Source organism: Anomaloglossus baeobatrachus, chromosome 12 (assembly GCF_048569485.1).
Source record: "Anomaloglossus baeobatrachus isolate aAnoBae1 chromosome 12, aAnoBae1.hap1, whole genome shotgun sequence".
NCBI classification, from domain to species: Eukaryota; Metazoa; Chordata; class Amphibia; order Anura; family Aromobatidae; genus Anomaloglossus; species Anomaloglossus baeobatrachus.
Window position 1 is genome coordinate 91,301,359 of NC_134364.1, and position 19,686 is coordinate 91,321,044.

General features: G+C 43.1%; 1 protein-coding gene across 2 annotated transcripts in view; it reads right to left on the reverse strand.

The window, feature by feature from the left end:
• The window catches only part of LOC142257419 (sodium/potassium-transporting ATPase subunit alpha-2), a 34,407-nt gene extending 15,431 nt beyond the window's left edge, over nucleotides 1–18,976 (reverse strand). The window contains exons 1-15 of one of the 2 annotated variants that reach the window (XM_075329524.1): nucleotides 18,958–18,976; nucleotides 18,602–18,659; nucleotides 8,432–8,536; nucleotides 8,119–8,178; nucleotides 6,146–6,349; nucleotides 5,945–6,058; nucleotides 4,357–4,491; nucleotides 4,151–4,268; nucleotides 2,849–3,117; nucleotides 2,557–2,755; nucleotides 1,267–1,376; nucleotides 1,027–1,161; nucleotides 626–815; nucleotides 365–540; nucleotides 54–190 (exon numbers count right to left, since the gene is read on the reverse strand). In XM_075329524.1, the coding sequence (XP_075185639.1) occupies nucleotides 54–190; nucleotides 365–540; nucleotides 626–815; nucleotides 1,027–1,161; nucleotides 1,267–1,376; nucleotides 2,557–2,755; nucleotides 2,849–3,117; nucleotides 4,151–4,268; nucleotides 4,357–4,491; nucleotides 5,945–6,058; nucleotides 6,146–6,349; nucleotides 8,119–8,178; nucleotides 8,432–8,536; nucleotides 18,602–18,613 (1,964 nt within the window). In that variant the 5' untranslated portion in view covers nucleotides 18,614–18,659; nucleotides 18,958–18,976. Of the gene's footprint in view, nucleotides 1–53; nucleotides 191–364; nucleotides 541–625; nucleotides 816–1,026; nucleotides 1,162–1,266; nucleotides 1,377–2,556; nucleotides 2,756–2,848; nucleotides 3,118–4,150; nucleotides 4,269–4,356; nucleotides 4,492–5,944; nucleotides 6,059–6,145; nucleotides 6,350–8,118; nucleotides 8,179–8,431; nucleotides 8,537–18,601; nucleotides 18,790–18,957 lie in introns of those variants that run through there. The other variant, XM_075329525.1, reaches the window with a different exon arrangement.
• Nucleotides 18,977–19,686: the final 710 nt, after the last annotated feature.

The window sequence follows — 19,686 nt, forward strand, 5'->3', positions numbered from 1 at the left end:
GACAACCTGTACTGTACTGAAGACTGTTCAGTGGCATCTTGACTATGACTCACCTGGGATTGACGTGGCTAACTGGAATGTTAAGCCGGTCCGCAATGTCCTCTACTGTCTCATTCCCTTCAGAGATGATACCGACACCTTTGGCAATCGCTTTAGCAGTAATGGGATGGTCTCCAGTTACCATGATGACCTGAAAGATAAGCACATCAGTGTTTTGACCCAAAAGATCTCAGGTACCTCTTTGTTTACTTGATGGGACCACTCCACCAATGAGTATGCTGCCATCTGTAAAACCATAGTGAACTCTCATTTCAATATTGTACTTTGAAGTGCCATCATGTTACAGTTTTTCTGAAAACTTTACCTTGATGCCAGCGCTGCGACACTTGCCAACAGCATCAGGTACAGCAGCTCTAGGTGGATCTATCATAGAAATTAGCCCTATGAAGCATAGGTTGGTGATGGGGAAGTTAACTTCATCGGTGTCGAACTTGAATCCACGTGGGAAGTTGTCAGCTGGCATAAAACTGTGGCAGAACCCTGGGGGAAATAAAGGAAATTCATAAAGTGGGCATTTCTCCAAGTTTGTGACCTTACCCAAATCAGTAGAAGACAAGATGCCTACCCAAAACTCTCTCGCCCAGTCCTCCTAGTTCAAAGTAAGCATTTTGGAAGGCTTCTTTCATCTCCTCGTCTAGAGGTTGTTCCTCTCCGTGTAACATAATAGATGAGCAACGGTCCAGGATTCTTTCAGGTGCCCCCTTCATGACCAGAATGTGGCTGTCAGGACTGTCCTCACGTTCATGAACGGATAACTGTAGAGGGAAAAGAAAGAACATCAAGTAATACCATAGCCAAAACTATGTCTTTCAAATTGGAGACCACCATTAGTCATCTTAAAAACATGAAATTAGATATCTGGAGCTTACTGGGCACTCAGTATCTGCCCTATGACACTATATCTTTGATTCTCGGTGTATCATCAGGTCTGATCGCAAAATCTGTCCATCTGCATCAACTACTCACCTGATATTTGTTGGTCGAATTGAAGGGGATCTCTGCCACTTTCGGGCTCCTGTCTCTCATCTTCCTCACTGACCCACAGGAAAGTTCAATGCACTTCAGAAGAGCCGACTCCGATGCATCCCCAGCAGTGTCCCTCTACACACCGATAATACGACAAGGATCGATCACTGAGTATCTATCCATTATCTGTCTAAGCAGCTCCATTTATCTCATATCAAATTTTTTTTCTTAACACCTCACCTTGGAGATGGGAATCTTTTCCTGACCCACTTTAAATACGGCGCGGTTACAAAGTCCAGCAATTCGAGACAGAGCTGTCCAAGTTGGAGATCGTTTATCAAAGGTGGCCCCTAAAATGCAATACAAACGGTTTATTGCATAATCATTCATAGAATGCCAGGGTACTGGGGCGAAGTGGAAGTGACACTACCGACAAAGAGGCAGGGAAAACCCTGCAACAGGGAGCAGTTTGGGGAACATAGATGTTTTCTAAGTTCTAGTCTAGGGCTGAGAAAGATCACAGTAGTGTGGACAAGTAAGGCCACAGAGTGTTGTGTAGGTCAGGAAGGAGGAACAATGCTAGCAGGCATAATAACCAGAATGTAAATGTAACAATTTGGTTCTTAGACAACTGACAGAACATCCTTGGTGCCAAGGAACTTGATGAAGAGAAGATGGCGAGCCCAGCTGCAATGGAAATAAAGCCAAGAGCCCAGGAAGGTATAGTTGTGGGTTTATGGAGACCCTAAACCAGTAAAGTTTAGAGAAGAAGCTGTGTGTTTGTGTGGACCCTAACAACGTAAAATAGAAGATGAGGGGCTAAGACAACTTGTAGATGGGACCTGAGAAGTTTAGCAGAGTGAAAGGAGAGCTTAGCTCGAGAGCACCCAGGAGGCCCTAAGAAAGCAAAGGAGAAAAAGTGAGGCTGAGGCAACGTATAGGCCGGACCTCAAAGCGTTTGAGAATGAAGGCTTGCTAGGCAGGGGCACAGATACTGTGTTAAAGACAGTTATCGTTAAAAGGAAGTATGAGGAGGTCCCAAGTCAGTCATATCACGTAATGGAAGTGTTTCTCACAAGTAGTTTGCAGCCATATATATTCACAATGCCTGAAACTCCATGAAAGACAGAAGCTGGACCAAATAAGTCATTGACCTGCTACCAAATATATATACTGTCCATAAATAAATCCAGTAAACCTAAGTATATTTTCTTACACTGGAATCACTCGTCTTTTGGTAGAACTATGGTTTCCAGATTTATGCGCCAACTAACTGTATGGGGCCATAAGAGAAGATGTTAAAAAAGTTCATCAACACACATGAGAAGGAACCCATATCACTGGTATTTAGGGTTGCAATGAAACACCTGGACCTGTGTGACCCTTACAATTAAACCCGGTATACTGGGACCCTAAAGTCTCTTTATTTCTTAATAATAGACGTCCATGGATAATCCATCCAACCAAAGAATTGCATCTGGTATTTTGGGTTGTCCCAGTCTTGAGCAATGACCAAGTATTTTCTCAAACCTGACTGGTCCTCTGTTGTGTCCGCCTCGTGAATTTGGTTGTCAAACCACATATGGGCCACAGTCATTCGGTTCTGGGTCAGGGTTCCTGTCTTATCAGAGCAGATGGTTGACGTAGAACCCAAAGTCTCCACAGCTTCCAGGTTCTTCACAAGGCAATTCTTACGAGCCATCCTCTTAGCCGTCAGGGTTAAGCACACCTATGCAGAAGTAATAGAGATGCAGAAATATGGCTGCGCTTCTTATTTCACATTTATATTATCTAATAGTGACTAGAGTGGTCTACACTTTACCGTGACTGTGGCCAGGAGACCCTCAGGCACGTTTGCCACTATGATGCCAATAAGAAATATGACGGCTTCCAGCCAAGAGTAACCGAGGATGAGGGAAAGGACGAAAAAGGAGACACCAAGGAAGACAGCCACTCCGGTGATGATGTGAATAAAGTGCTCTATCTCCATGGCGATAGGAGTGCGGCCTACTTCTAAGCCTGAAGCCAGGGTTGCAATACGACCCATTACTGTGCGGTCTCCTGTTGCTATGACAATACCCCGAGCTGTCCCTATAAATAAAGAAGGAAACGAGTGATTCAAGGTATTTTGAGCAAAGAGGAGGTTATATTACTGGGCTAAACTACCAGCCATATGTTTTTCTATGGGATGTGCTGTCTCGAGGCGGCCTGGCACACAATGCGCTGACACTACACAGTGTTATTAATATAGGGCCTACGTAGCTCTAGAGGTACAGGGGACTCATCAAGAATGAGACTGGTAACTATAGGGTCTGATCAGGGGTGTGAGCTGGTCTAAGGTATATAGGTCTAATCTGAGTTCAGTTCATGAGTGCTAACAATTTAGGGGTCTGGTCTAAGGGCTGAAAAAGTAATGGTCTGGTCTGGGGTCTTATAATTTAGGAGTCTGGTAATTTAGGGGTAAGGTGGAAGATCATTTAGGGGTCTGCTTTTGGGTTGTAAAGGTAAGCTTTATCGTAATTTAGAGATCTGATAATGTAAGGGTAAGGGGTATGATTTAAGGCTTTGGTTTGGGGTATTTTAATTTAAGGGTAAAGAGTATGATAATTTAGGAGTCTGGTCTCAAATCTGATCTTTTAGAATAAGCGGTATGATCACGTCTGTTTTGAATTCTCGTCATTTAAAGACAAATGATATGGGAATTTAGGGGTCTTGTCTAAGGACTGAAAATGTATTGGTCTTCTCTGGGGTGTGATAATTTAAGGGTCTGTAAAGTACGGAGTAAACATTTGGTATCTTATTAGGGTCCTGATAATTCACGGTGGCACAGACCACTTCTGCGGCAATTCTGTTTCCACTCGACTTCACGTCAACAGGGCAGTAGCTTCTCTTCCATTCTGCTCTGTTGATGGTGAGTGTTTCATATTCTCCTAACTTTATGGGGAACCATATAAAAGATGGACGCTCACTCATTATGTAGACCCGTTGGGTTATAAGAACCATTTTCTTCTCATAAAGCCTACATGTGTGAGAGAAATGTTTTCACTCACACCCACCATGTTAAGTTACCATAGGTCAATCTGCCATATTGATTTCTCATGTCTAATGCCTTTTTTTGCCTTACCTTCCACACAGTTTGTCGAGAAGAAGGAGATATTTCTGGTCTCTAGAGGATTTTCATGGGTGAATTCTGGGGAGCGAGTCTGAGGTTCTGATTCTCCGGTCAATGAGGAGTTATCCACCTGGAGGGAGATAAAATATTTTTTTTATTTTAAGATTGCAAAAAGAATCTTAGCTCCAGAACACCCCACACGGTCCCACACAAGGTACCTTGCATCCGTGGGAAGAGATGATCCTGATGTCTGCAGGAATACGGTCACCTCCTTTGATCTCTACCAAGTCACCAACTACCACGGCTTCTGCATTAATCTGCAGCTTCTCCCCTTCGCGAATTACAAGAGCTTGCTGGAGGAATGTAAAGTAAAAGCAAAATTTTGAGACATCTTTACTAGTAATAATCATGGTTTTGCTCCCTTGGCCGGAGTTTGGCCATTGAAAACATGGGTCAATTTCTCTATGTAGGGTGAACTCCAAAGATGTTCTAAGATCTAAAGCTAGGTTAGGACCTCCCTAACTTGTTCAGTCACTCCCTTATCGGCAAGCATCTTGGTAACAAGCTATAACTAAGTCAACAGATCTTAAAGAAGGTAGTACGGATTTGTGGTCCCACCATTTCGACTAAAGGGTACTTTACATGCTGCGACATCGCTAGCGATCTTGTTAGCGATGTGAAATTCTAGATCGCAAGTGCGATCTTTCGAGATCGCACATGGGTAAAATGACCTATGTGCGATCTCTAAAGATCGCACTTGTGATCTAGAATTTCACATCGCTAACGAGATCGCTAGCGATGTCGCAGCATGTAAAGTACCCTTTAGCCAGGACAACTTCATTATTCTTCATTTCTTAAGGGTGTAAACAAAAACATGAGGCTTGGTGATGTCCAAGTCTCAGTCACTGTCAGATCTGTGTATGGTTCTTCTACTCAAGGAGTTCAAGTTAAGCCTTGAGTAGATTGGGGCTTGACTTGAATATTTCAATGGAGATCCATCTCAACTATGTAAAAAATTGCTCTCCACCATGAAGAAGGCCAATCCAAAATTACACAATTTGTCTATGGTGCATAACCTCGAAGCATAGCTATAGGGCGTGTAGAGGTAGAGGTTGTCACCTGACCCTAGTTCTTTTGACACCTAAAGGTCTAACCAAAGTTGAACCCTTCAACTCTAAAGGCGGCGTCACACGGTACGATATATCGTGCAATCGCATGAGCGATCGCACCCTCCTGTTGTTTCTGCGTCACGGGCAATTAGTTGCACGTGGCGCACAATGTCGTTAATCCCCGTCACATGTACTTACCTCCCTAACGACATCGCTGTGGGTGGCGAACATCCTCTTCCTGAAGGGGGAGGGACGTTCGGCGTCACAGCGGCGTCACACAGCGGCCGCCCAATAGAAGCAGAGGGGCGGAGATGAGCGGGACATAACATCCCGCTCACCTACTTCCTTCCGCATTGCCGGCGGGATGCAGGTAAGCTGTGTTCGTCGTTACCGGGGTGTCACACGTAGCGATGTGTGCTGCCTCGGGAACGATGAACAACCGGCGCACAGAAGGAGGAACGACATTATGAAAATGAACGACGTGTCAACGAGCAACGATAAGGTGAGTATTTTTGCTCGTTAACAGTTGTTCGGAGATGTCACACGCTACGACATCTCTAACGATGCCGGATGTGCGTCACAAATTCTGTCACCGCGCCGACATATCGTTAGATATATCGTAGCGTGTGACGGGGCCTTAAGAAGGTTCAAAGAGACAAATATTACCCTCATGTGTCTCCACTAACCAGTCCATTACCTGGGGGACCATGTTCTTGAAGGAGTCCATGATCTTGGAACTTTTTGCTTCTTGGTAGTAAGAAAAGCATCCAGTGACTATGACAACAGCAGCCAGGACCACCCCCAGATACAGCTAAGGAAAGGCAAAACAAAACACTAGTCACGAAAAAGGTCTTGGAGTTTGTAGAAGAAAGCTTGCCCTGAAATGGATGGTACTGACATTGTCGTTGATGGGTTCGTCCTCCATGGCGATCTGGATTCCATAGGCGAGGAAGCAAAGGATGGCTCCAATCCACAGCAAAATGGAGAATCCACCAAACAGCTGCCGGCAAAACTTTACCCATTCTGGGGTGGTGGGAGGAGGTGTGAGAGCATTGGGACCATCTTGTGCAAGGATTTCGGCAGCACGGGTGTTTGTGTGACCCTGTGAGAAGTCAGCAAGTAAACAAAAAAATACAAACTAGCCAAAATAATCAGTTGTAGATCATCCCTTTAATTAGATCTTGATAATAAGTACAGTATTATCACATATTCTGCGTTACTGAAGTCACGAAGATAATGAAGGAACAAGGCTGGCCACTTTTCACCTGGCCACAGGTTGGATGTTCTCTAGAAGCTATAGGTCCATCATGTTTCTGGTATATACGGTATTTATCTATCCTCCTCTCTGGTGATGCGGGGTGTAATGTGATGGTTTCGGAGGTTGTGACTTCGTGTCCGTACATCCCACCACACGATGTGAGATAATTGGGGCATGTGATCGGCTCACACAGATCTCTGACTGAGCGGCAGGCTGCTTGCCGTTCTGTGGCAGCGATTCCTCATTAGTGGAGTCACATCCAGAGGAATTATTTTATTTGTGTGGGTAAATTATTAGAAAATGTTTACCACAAACAAGCAGAAAGTATTCAAGTGTGCAAGAAAACATTTACAGGGACCACCACCAGGATATTAGGAATATTTACCCAGTGGAGTAGTGTGGGGCGCCAGCGCTTGGCACAAAGTATTGTTCTCCACTTAACTCGTAGATTAGCGTCCACCAGTCCAGTATTGAACCCCTTAACCCCAAGTACATGTATTATATTGTACTATGCCCTTTGGCCTCTAGTTTTCTCTACTTTTTGCCAATATCTAAAAAGTTAAATATTATTACAATTTTTTTTTATATTTTAATTTTTTTTATGTAATTATTTTATTACAATAAATCCTATCCAATAGTCCTATGCTTCCTTTCCTCTAACCCAATCCCTTAAGCACTCACATCTGTCTGGTCGCTGCCTGACTAGAGCAATGCAAACAAGAGTTGGTCATTGGCTGCTACGCTCTGCATAGGCAGTGACCTACATGATTAAAATCAATACTGAGAGTTCTGTGAACTTGGCCGTTGCCTACGCAGAGCACAGCAGCCGTCAGACTCATCACGGGTGCTACACGCTGTACAGGCAGTGACCAAGATGACAACGTTCAATACTGAGAGTTCTGTCATTTTGGCTGCTGCCTATGCAGAGCGCAGAAAACGTCAGGCTAATCTTCGCTGCTTCTCTCTGTATGGGCAGCAACAAAGATAACAAAGCTCAATACTGTGAATTCTGTCATCTTGGTTGTTGACTACGCAGAGCGCAGCAGCCATCAGAGTCATCTCGCTGCTATGCTCTGCTCGGGCAGTGACCAAGATGACAAAAGCTCAATTCTGAGAGTCTGTCATCTTGGTTGCTGCGTACGCAAAGCGAAGAAGCTAACAGACTCACCTCAGCTGCTTTGCTCTGTATAGGCAACGTCGAAGATGACAAAGTGACAAACCACAAAACTGAAAAATCTATGATCTTGGTTGCTGCCTACGCAGAGCGAAGAAACCATCAGACTCATTTCAGTTGCTATGCTCTGTATAGGCAGCGACCAAGATTACAAAGCTCTATAATGAAAGTTCTAACATCTCAGTTGCTGCCTATGCAGAGCACAGCAGCCAACGGAATAATCTCAGCTACTACACTTTGTATAGGCAGTTACGAAGATGACAGCTCAATACTGAGAGTGCTGTCAATTTGGTTGCTGCCTATGCAGAGTGCAGCAGCCATAGGACTCATCCTGGCTCCATTTAAATATTGATGCAAACTTATCCAGCATAAGCCTAGAGCACTGACCTCAGGAAATACTCGGTAGGTTTAGAATTTTTCCTCCCACATATTTTCTTACCTTTGTGAGGTCGGTGCCATATTTTCGTGCCAATTCTTCAAGTGAAAGTTTATGGTCATCCTGCCAAAAACGTGTACATTATTTACTTTATTAAAACAAAGGTAAATGACAACCTCGGACAAGATAAACGGAGGAGGGCACATATCTCTAAAGATAAAGCGCATCTTCATATATCATAGTAATAATGACTAGTGTGACAACCATTGTCCTATTGTCCTGGGCATGAAAATTATTAAGTGCAGTACCCCAGACTACCACCGGGGGCATGAAGACATTGTACTTCTGCACTAATCACAAGTCCTGCATTTCTCACCATAGTGACTTCCTTCTTGAGCTCATCCATTTCCATCTCTTTCTGCTTTTTCTTGCCCCCTCCATTGTCCGCATTGGTTGCGGCGGGCGAGTACTCCCGACCCTCCTACAAAGTAACATGATAGAAGACCAGTGATTTACTGTTAGGACCCCAGAAAATACAGTGTAGGTGCTGAGGACAAGATAATAAGAAATAGACAGGAAAAGCGTACGTTATAGAGAGGATTCCCAGGTTATAACAGCTCTACATATATAATTATATACAGGAGATGCCCAGGTTATACCGGCTGTACATATATAGTTATACACAGATGTCCAGGTTATACCAGCTGTACATATATAATTATATACATGGAATTGATGAATGGTTTGCATCTAGATGTGAACCCTTTGTATTTACTTTCATGGAGTCTTCTCTTTACTGTTGACTTAGAGACAGATACACCTACTTCACTGAGAGTGTTCTGGACTTCAGTTGATGTTGTGAACGGGTTCTTCTTCACCAAAGAAAGTATGCGGCGATCATCCACCACTGTTGTCATCCGTGGACGCCCAGGCCTTTTTGAGTTCCCAAGCTCACCAGTCAATTCCTTTTTTCTCAGAATGTACCCGACTGTTGATTTTGCTACTCCAAGCATGTCTGCTATCTCTCTGATGGATTTTTTCTTTTTTTTCAGCCTCAGGATGTTCTGCTTCACCTCAATTCAAAGTTCCTTAGACCGCATGTTGTCTGGTCACAGCAACAGCTTCCAAATGTAAAACCACACACCTGTAATCAACCCCAGACCTTTTAACTACTTCATTGATTACAGGTTAACGAGGGAGACGCCTTCAGAGTTAATTGCAGCCCTTAGAGTCCCTTGTCCAATTACTTTTGGTCCCTTGAAAAAGAGGAGGCTATGCATTACAGAGCTATGATTCCTAAACCCTTTCTCCGATTTGGAAGTGAAAACTCTCATATTGCAGCTGGGAGTGTGCACTTTCAGCCCATATTATATATATAACATGTTTTTGTAAACAGCTAAAATAACAAAACTTGTGTCACTGTCCAAATATTTCTGGACCTAACTGTATATACAGGAGATGCCCAGGTTATACCAGCTGTACATATATAATTATATACAGGAGATGCCCAGGTTATACCGGCTGTACATATATAATTATATACAGGAGATGCCCAGGTTATACCGGCTGTACATATATAATTATATACAGGAGATGCCCAGGTTATACCAGCTGTACATATATAATTATATACAGGAGATGTCCAGGTTATACCAGCTGTACATATATATAATTATATACAGGAGATGCCCAGGTTATACCAGCTGTACTTATATAATTATATACAGGAGATGCCCAGGTTATACCAGCTGCACATATATAATTATATACAGGAGATGACCAGGTTATACCAGCTGTACATATATAATTATATACAGGAGATGCCCAGGTTATACCAGCTGTACATATATAATTATATACAGGAGATGGCCAGGTTATACCGGCTGTACATATATAATTATATACAGGAGATGCCCAGGTTATACCGGCTGTACATATATAATTATATACAGGAAATGCCCAGGTTATACCAGCTGTACATATATAATTATATACAGGAGATGTCCAGGTTATACCAGCTGTACATATATAATTATATACAGGAGATGCCCAGGTTATACCAGCTGTACTTATATAATTATATACAGGAGATGCCCAGGTTACACCAGCTGTACAGATATAATTATATACAGGAGATGCCCAGGTTATACCAGCTGTACATATATAATTATATACAGTAGATGCCCAGGTTATACCAGCTGTACATATATAATTATATACAGGAGATGCCCAGGTTATACCAGCTGTACATATATAATTATATACAGGAGATGCCCAGGTTATACCGGCTGTACATATATAATTATATACAGGAGATGCCCAGGTTATACCAGCTGTACATATATAATTATATACAGGAGATGCCCAGGTTATACCGGCTGTACATATATAATTATATACAGGAGATGCCCAGGTTATACCAGCTGTACATATATAATTATATACAGGAGATGCCCAGGTTATACCGGCTGTACATATATAATTATATACAGGAGATGCCCAGGTTATACCGGCTGTACATATATAATTATATACAGGAGATGCCCAGGTTATACCAGCTGTACATATATAATTATATACAGGAGATGCCCAGGTTATACCAGCTGTACATATATAATTATATACAGGAGATGCCCAGGTTATACCAGCTGTACATATATAATTATATACAGGAGATACCCAGGTTATACCGGCTGTACATATATAATTATATACAGGAGATGTCCAGGCTATTCCGGCTGTACATATATAATTATATACAGGAGATGCCCAGGTTATACCAGCTGTATATATATAATTATATACAGGAGATGCCCAGGTTATACCAGCTGTATATATATAATTATATACAGGAGATGCCCAGGTTATACCAGCTGTACATATATAATTATATACAGGAGATGCCCAGGTTATACCAGCTGTACATATACTGTATAATTATATACAGAAGATCCCCAGCTTATACCAGTGTGCTCCATATCACTGTATACAGGAGGATTTATAGCTTTACCAGCTGTGTTTAGTTTAGCTATTTTAGGTCTCCAGGAAAACATCTCCTGGGTGTAGGGGCTGCACCTCTAGTTCAAGTCCTAAGGTCAGTTCACGCCTCTGACCTCCAGTTCTAATTCCACAAGGACAGCTTGTTCTGTGAGAACATGACCATTGTGGGACTGAAATAGTTGGAGGTGCAGGGATCGGTCATGAGAAGAAGGCGATCACCTCCCTGTATTTTGGAGCTACCAAAATATTTAGAAACCAGAAGCTCCGATTGTGAACATAACAGGTAACTATGGTAACAAGAAGTGGTCTTCTACACACGACCAGTGGGTTGGTATGATCCAGTCTCCTGATTTTGTTTTCCACATATCTCTCCCATGATGCCTTAGGATGGAGCACAAATCTTTAACTTGGTAGAAATTTTCCTCTGCTTACCTGCTGTTCAAAATGTAAAGTAGAGTGAAGATGACACCTGCTCTGGGCCATGGACAAACTATGATTATGGCCATTTTTAATGTGGGGAAATAACGAAGGGGATAGGGACAACATAGAACCATTAAGAAGCAGTAGGCTCGCTTGGGTATGCTAACCAGGACTTTTTTGACTGGAGAGATGATGAGAGGTCACCTCAACTAGAATCTGAATGATGTTTGGTCCTGGTTTGACCATTTTCTGATGAGAACACTGTTTTCACACCAGTTACATTGACAATATAACCGCAGAATAGGTCATAAATGTCCGATTGGTGAAGATCCAACCTCTAGGAGACCCACTGTTTACAAAAACCTAAATTTGACCGGACTAGGACTCTGATTAGGAGCTATAATTATGGTCACCTTCAATGTGGAGAAATAATGAACAACGAGGGCTTAGGAGGGATCTAATCACAATGTATAAATATATGAGGGGACAGTACAGAGACCTTTCCAAAGATCTTTTTACACCTAGGCCTGCGACTGGAACACGGGAGCATCCGCTACGTCTCGAGGAAAAAAGGTTTAATCATAATCACAGACGAGGATTCTTTACTGTACGAGCAGTGAGACTATGGAACTCTCTGCCGCATGGTGTTGTAATGAGTGATTCACTACTAACATTTAAGCAGAGCCTGCACGCCTTTCTTAAAAAATGTAATATTACCAGTTATGTATATTAGATTTTATGACAGGGTGTTGATCCAGTGAATTTGTCTGATTGCCGTATGTGGAGTCAGGAAGGAATTTTTTTCCCCATTGGAGCTTGTTTGACACATTGTTTTTTTTTGCCTTCCTCTGGATCAACATGTTAGGCTACGGGTTGAACTAGATGGACTTAGGGGTACGATGCTGCGATGTCGCACGCGATAGTCCCCGCCCCCGTCGCAGCTGCGATATCCTTGTGATAGCTGCCGTAGCGAACATTATCGCTACGGCAGCTTCACATGGACTCACCTGCCCTGCGACCGTCGCTCTGGCCGGCAACCCGCCTCCTTATTAAGGGGGCGGGTCGTGCGGCGTCACAGCAACATAACACGGCAGGCGGCCAATAGGAGCGGAGGGGCGGAGATGAGCGGGATGTAAACATCCCGCCCACCTCCTTCCTTCCGCATATCCTACGGAAGCCGCGGTGACGCCGGTAGGAGATGTTCCTCGCTCCTGAGACTTCACACACAGCGATGTGTGCTGCCGCAGTAGCGAGGAACAACATCGGACCGTCGCGTCAGCGTAATTATGGATTACGCCGACGCTGCACCGATGATACGATTACGACGCTTTTGCGCTCGTTAATCGTATCATCGAACCTTTACACAGTACGATGTCGTATGCGATGCCGGAAGTACGTCATTTTCAATTTGACCCCACCGACATCGCACCTGCGATGTCGTAGTGTGCAAAGCCCGCCTTAGAGTCTCCCTTCAACCTTAAAAACTATGAAACTATGAAACTATAGAAAACAGATACGCCTTAGGTCATCTCTTAGATATGGCAACTGCTATGATTGACAACCTCCACCTTGTCTCAAGACAATCAAAATCTCAAGTAATGTTGTTAAGACTTGGATGAATGAATGAATGAATGAATGAATGAATGAATGAATGAAGTTTGACCCTGGCCTGTCCATTGCTCTGATCAGGACACCAGGTATTAAAAGGTTGTTTTCCTACTAGATATATCAATAATATATCAAAAGAATGTCATACAGTTAGGTCCAGAAATATTTGGACAGTGACACAAGTTTTGTTATTTTAGCTGTTTACAAAAACATGTTCAGAAATACAATTATATATATAATATTGGCTGAAAGTGCACACTCCCAGCTGCAATATGAGAGTTTTCACATCCAAATCGGAGAAAGGGTTTAGGAATCATAGCTCTGTAATGCATAGCCACCTCTTTTTCAAGGGACCAAAAGTAATTGGACAAGGGACTCTAAGGCCTGCAATTAACTCTGAAGGCGTCTCCCTCGTTAACCTGTAATCAATGAAGTAGTTAAAAGGTCTGGGGTTGATTACAGGTGTGTGGTTTTGCATTTGGAAGCTGTTGCTGTGACCAGACAACATGCGGTCTAAGGAACTCTCAATTGAGGTGAAGCAGAACATCCTGAGGTTGAAAAAAAAAGAAAAAATCCATCAGAGAGATAGCAGACATGCTTGGAATAGCAAAATCAACAGTCGGGTACATTCTGAGAAAAAAGGAATTGACTGGTGAGCTTGGGAACTCAAAAAGGCCTGGGCGTCCACGGATGACAACAGTGGTGGATGATCGCCGCATACTTTCTTTGGTGAAGAAGAACCCGTTCACATCAACTGAAGTCCAGAACACTCTCAGTGAAGTAGGTGTATCTGTCTCTAAGTCAACAGTAAAGAGAAGACTCCATGAAAGTAAATACAAAGGGTTCACATCTAGATGAAAACCATTCATCAATTCCAAAAATAGACAGGCCAGAGTTAAATTTGCTGAAAAACACCTCATGAAGCCAGCTCAGTTCTGGAAAAGTATTCTATGGACAGATGAGACAAAGATCAACCTGTACCAGAATGATGGAAAGAAAAAAGTTTGGAGAAGAAAGGAAACGGCACATGATCCAAGGCACACCACATCCTCTGTAAAACATGGTGGAGGCAACGTGATGGCATGGGCATGCATGGCTTTCAATGGCACTGGGTCACTTGTGTTTATTGATGACATAACAGCAGACAAGAGTAGCTGGATGAATTCTGAAGTGTACCGGGATATACTTTCAGCCCAGATTCAGCCAAATGCCGCAAAGTTGATCGGACGGCGCTTCATAGTACAGATGTACAATGACCCCAAGCATACAGCCAAAGCTACCCAGGAGTTCATGAGTGCAAAAAAGTGGAACATTCTGCAATGGCCAAGTTAATCACTAGATCTTAACCCAATTGAGCATTCATTTCACTTGCTCAAATCCAGACTTAAGACGGAAAGGCCCACAAACAAGCAAGACCTGAAGGCTGCGGCTGTAAAGGCCTGGCAAAGCATTAAGAAGGAGGAAACCCAGCGTTGGTGAAGTCCATGGGTTCCAGACTTAAAGCAGTGATTGCCTCCAAAGGATTTGCAACAAAATATTGAAAATAAAAATATTTTGTTTGGGTTTGGTTTATTTGTCCAATTACTTTTGACCTCCTAAAATGTGGAGTGTTTGTAAAGAAATGTGTACAATTCCTACAATTTCTATCAGATATTTTTGTTCAAACCTTCAAATTAAACGTTACAATCTGCACTTGAATTCTGTTGTAGAGGTTTCATTTCAAATCCAATGTGGTGGCATGCAGAGCCCAACTCGCGAAAATTGTGTCACTGTCCAAATATTTCTGGACCTAACTGTATGTCTGATTTTTGGAGGTACAACTTTGAGTATACCAACTCTTTCCTAAGAATAAGTGTGACTGGAACTCTGATTAGAACCTTGGTTATTAAAGATTTTTTCCCCACCAGATACCGTACCTTAACAATAAAACTTTAGGATAAGTCATAAATGTCTCATTGGAGAAGGTCCAACCTCGTGTAAAGCCATCATTTCCTAAACCCAAGTTTGTCCATGACACCGGAGATTACCTAACAGTTACATCGACAAGGTATCCATAGATTAAAGGGGGCTTTACAAGCAACGATATCGCTAACGATATGTCGTCGGGGTCACGGAATTCGTGCCGCACATCCGGTGTCGTTAGCGTCGTCGTCGCGTGTGACACCTATGAGCGAGTGTTAACGATCAGAAATACTCACCTAATCGTTGATCGTTCACACGTCGTTCATTTCCAAAAAATCGTTGCTGGTGCTGGACACAGGTTGTTTGTCATTCCTGCGGCAGCACACATCCCTACGTGACACCCCGAGAGCGACGAACTACAATGTACCTGCGTCCTGCTGGCAACGAGGTGGGCGTGTCGTTAATGCGGCTGGTCTCCGCCCCTCCGCTTCTATTGGTGGCCCGCTGAGTGACATTGCACGAACCTCCCCCTTAAAAAAGAGGTTGTTCGCCGCCCACAGCGACATCGTTAGGAAGGTATGTGCGTGTGACGCGTACTAGCGATATTGTGCGCCACGGGCAGCGATTTGCCTGTGACGCACAAACGACGGGGGCGAGTGCTTTCGGTAGCGACATGGCTAGCGATGTCGCTGTGCGTAAAGCGCCCTTTAGTCATCAATGTCTTTTTGGGTGAGGTTCAACCTCTGGTGGGCCTACCATTTACTAAAACCACTGTGATCCAAACACTAGTTATCTGAGGGGGTTGTTCCACCAAATATTTCAATGAACAATCAACGTTTGGTAGACAGTTTCCTAAAACTACGTGTAACCAGAATCAGACACTGGCCATTATAATCGATAATGTATCCATAGAAAATGTCAAATGTCTGGCTGGTGGGGTCCAACCTTTGGTAGACCCTCCAATGCTTTATAGAATTTTGTCTGAAGCAATCACTGTGGTCTTCATATGGAATGCTCATAATGCTTTTTCCTGAGGAGCTTTGTATTCCATAACCCATAAATCTCCTTGATCCTCATCCAGGGTGTATGGGCGCCCCGCCATTGGGAGGATATGGGAATTATTTCTGCTAACCATATGTGGAATGTTAACTATTGAATTGTCTAATTGTTTAATGCGGCTAATAATAACATCAATAGTAGGAACAATCTAAAGAGATAATCTTCATAGATTATTCTGTAGGCACTCAATATCATAATGTAGGAGGATCAGTACAGGATAAATGTATGTACACAGTGACAACATCAGCAGAATAGTGAGTGCAGCTCTGGAGTATAATACAGGATTGTAACTCAGGATCCGTATCGGATCAATATTGTAATGTATGTACACAATGACTACACCAGCAAAATAGTGATTGCAGCTCAGGAGGTAGCTCAGGATCTATACAGGATAAGTAATGTAATGTACGTCCTTAGTGACTGCACCAGCAGAATAGTGAGTGCAGCTCTGGAATATAATACAGAATGTAACTCAGGATCAGTTGAGAATAAGTGATGTAGTGTATGTTCACAATGACTGCACCAGCAGAATAATGAGTGCAGCTCTGGAGGATAATACAGGATATGACTCAGGATCAGTTGAGGATATGTAATGTACCGTATTTACACAGTGACTGCACCAGCAGAATAATGAGTGCAGCTCTGGAGTATAATACAGGAGGTAACTCAGGAGCAGCAGTACAGGATAAGTAAGGTAATGTATGTACACAGTGACTGCACCAGCAGAATAGTGAGTGTAGCTCTGGAGTATAATACAGAATGTAACTCAGGAGCAGCAGTACAGGATAAGTAAGGTAATGTATGTACACAGTGACTGCACCAGCAGAATAGTGAGTGTAGCTCTGGAGTATAATACAGGATGTAACTCAGGATCAGTACAGAATCAGTAATGTAATGTACGTCCTCAGTGACTGCACCAGCAGAATAGGGAGTGCAGCTCTGGAATATAATACAGAATGTAACTCAGGATCAGTTGAGAATAAGTAACGTAGTGTATGTTCACAATGACTGCACCAGCAGAATAATGAGTGCAGCTCTGGAGGATAATACAGGCTATGACTCAGGATCAGTTGAGGATATGTAATGTACCGTATTTACACAGTGACTGCACCAGCAGAATAATGAGTGCAGCTCTGGAGTATAATACAGGAGGTAACTCAGGATCAGTACAGGACCAGTAATGTAATGTATGTACACAGTGACTGCACTAGCAGAATAGCGAGTGCAGCTCTGGAGTATAATACAGGATGTAACTCAGGAGCAGCAGTAAAGGATAAGTAAGGGAATGTATGTACACAGTGACTGCACCAGCAGAATAGTGAGTGTAGCTCTGGAGTATAATACAGGATGTAACTCAGGATCAGTACAGAATCAGTAATGTAATGTATGTACACAGTGACTGCACCAGCAGAATAGTGAGTGCAGCTCTGGAGTATAATACAGGATGTAACTCGGGATCAGTAATGTAATGTATGTACACAGTGACTGCAGCAGCAGAATACTGAGTGCAGCTCTGGAACATAGTACAGGAGGTAACTCAGGATCAGTACAGAATCAGTAATGTAATGTATGTACATAGTGGCTGGACCAGCAGAATAGTGAGTGCAGCTCTGGAGCATGATACAGGATTGTAACTCAAGATCAGTATCGGATCAATATTGTAATATATGTACACAATGACTACACCAGCAAAATAGTGAGTGCAGCTCAGGAGGTAGCTCAGGATCAGTAATTTAATGTATGTACACAGTGACTGCACCAGAAGAATGGTGAGTGCAGCTCTGGAATATAATACAGGATGTAACTCAGGATCAGTACAGAATCAGTAATGTAATGTACATCCTCAGTGACTGCACCAGCAGAATAGTGAGTGCAGCTCTGGAAGCATAATACAGGATGTAACTCAGGATCAGTACAGGATCAGTAATGTAATGTAAGTACACAGTGACTGCAGCAGCAGAATGGTGAGTGCAGCTCTGGAACATAGTACATGATGTAACTCAGGATCAGTACATGATCAGTAATTTATGTACACAGTGACTGCACCAGCAGAATAGTGAGTGCAGCTCTGGAGTATAATACAGGAGGTAACTCAGGATCAGTAATGTAATGTATGTACACAGTGACTGCACCAGCAGAATAGTGAGTGCAGCTCTGGAGTATAACACAGGAGGTAACTCAGGATCAGTAATGTAATGTATGTACACAGTGACTGCACCAGCAGAATAGTGAGTGCAGCTCTGGGTTATAATACAGGATATACATTTACAAATATCTACATACATTTCTCTGACACACAAATATTGAGCTATATTTTTAAAGAGACGCCATAGATCCTTACAATACATCCTACAGACGGCTCAATCCTAGGTATGCTAGTGCCCTGCCTGCTGGGATAAATCCTGTCCCCCAATACCAGTATTTCTCCCCAGTGTGGAGACTGTACACAGACCCTGACCCCTACGCATGTACAGCTATTTTCTGTATCCTCACACTGTTATTTTGGCAGGTCCCTCAGCAGTGCGCAGCCATATACCCATACATGCAGAGTACTCACCCCTCTGCCCATCTTCCTCCCGCGTCCTGTGGAATTTATAGATGAGAATCCGGTTGTCCTAAAATTACATAAAAAAAAAAATCCCAGAATAAAGTAAAATTGAGTAATTCCTTCTTTAAATAGCAGCCGGTGTGCGTTTCTCCTTCTCTGGAAAGAAGCACTTGTTGAAACTGGAGCTGGTTTTTGGGATGAACTCCTCCCTCCCTGGGGGGCAATTCGGACCCTCCTCTTGTCCCTTTGGATTTTTGTGCCAGATGAAAAAAAAAAGAAAAAAAAAAGTTTGGCTGCATGTAAAGTCCATCAGTGTCTGGGGTCAATTCCAAAACAAGCGCCCATCCCCCTCGCCCCATGCCTACCCTGCCTATGTGCCTTCCAATGCCCGTCTCCTCGTCTTCCTCCTCTCCTGTGTGCCACACTCAGTCCTTTCTTGCCTCCATTCTTCTATTGTCTCCCCTCCTTTTCTTGTTGTCCTTATTTCTAAATTTATCTTCCTTTTCCCCCGGATCATCCTTCGCTTTGTTCTTCGCTCGTCCTCATTTTTTCTTCGCTTTAATTCCTCATTATGCGGACCGCCAGAATCCCCCCATGGCTCATTCCTCCCCCATCACATTTCCTTCATTATTATCTCACGACATCTCCGAGTAACCCTTACCTGCCCGGGCCCCTTACCTTCACATCGGAACGTCGCTTACAGAATAATTCCCACCGATTTGAATGAAAACTGTGTAATACTTAATTTGCCCTGCGGAGGCACTACAAGAGATTGGAATGCTTTATATTAGATTATTCTCAGATTACAATTGATCACCAAGGGTCCTGGCAGCAGGATTCAATATGATCTGCTTATCGTCTGGGCAGCCCCTTAAAGAACTTCCCCTTTAAGAAATGTATAAATTGGCGATAAATCAAGTCAGCTCCCAAACCATTCTTCGTATGAACAATCAGTCCTAATTATTGACCAGCGAGCGTACAATCGGTGATCACTTCAATGCCGATCGGATCGTTTAGGTTAATCTAAAAAAATCTATTTTTTTGGCAGTTCAGTCACTTGTAAATATGATTAGATGTAAACTATAAAGGGTTTC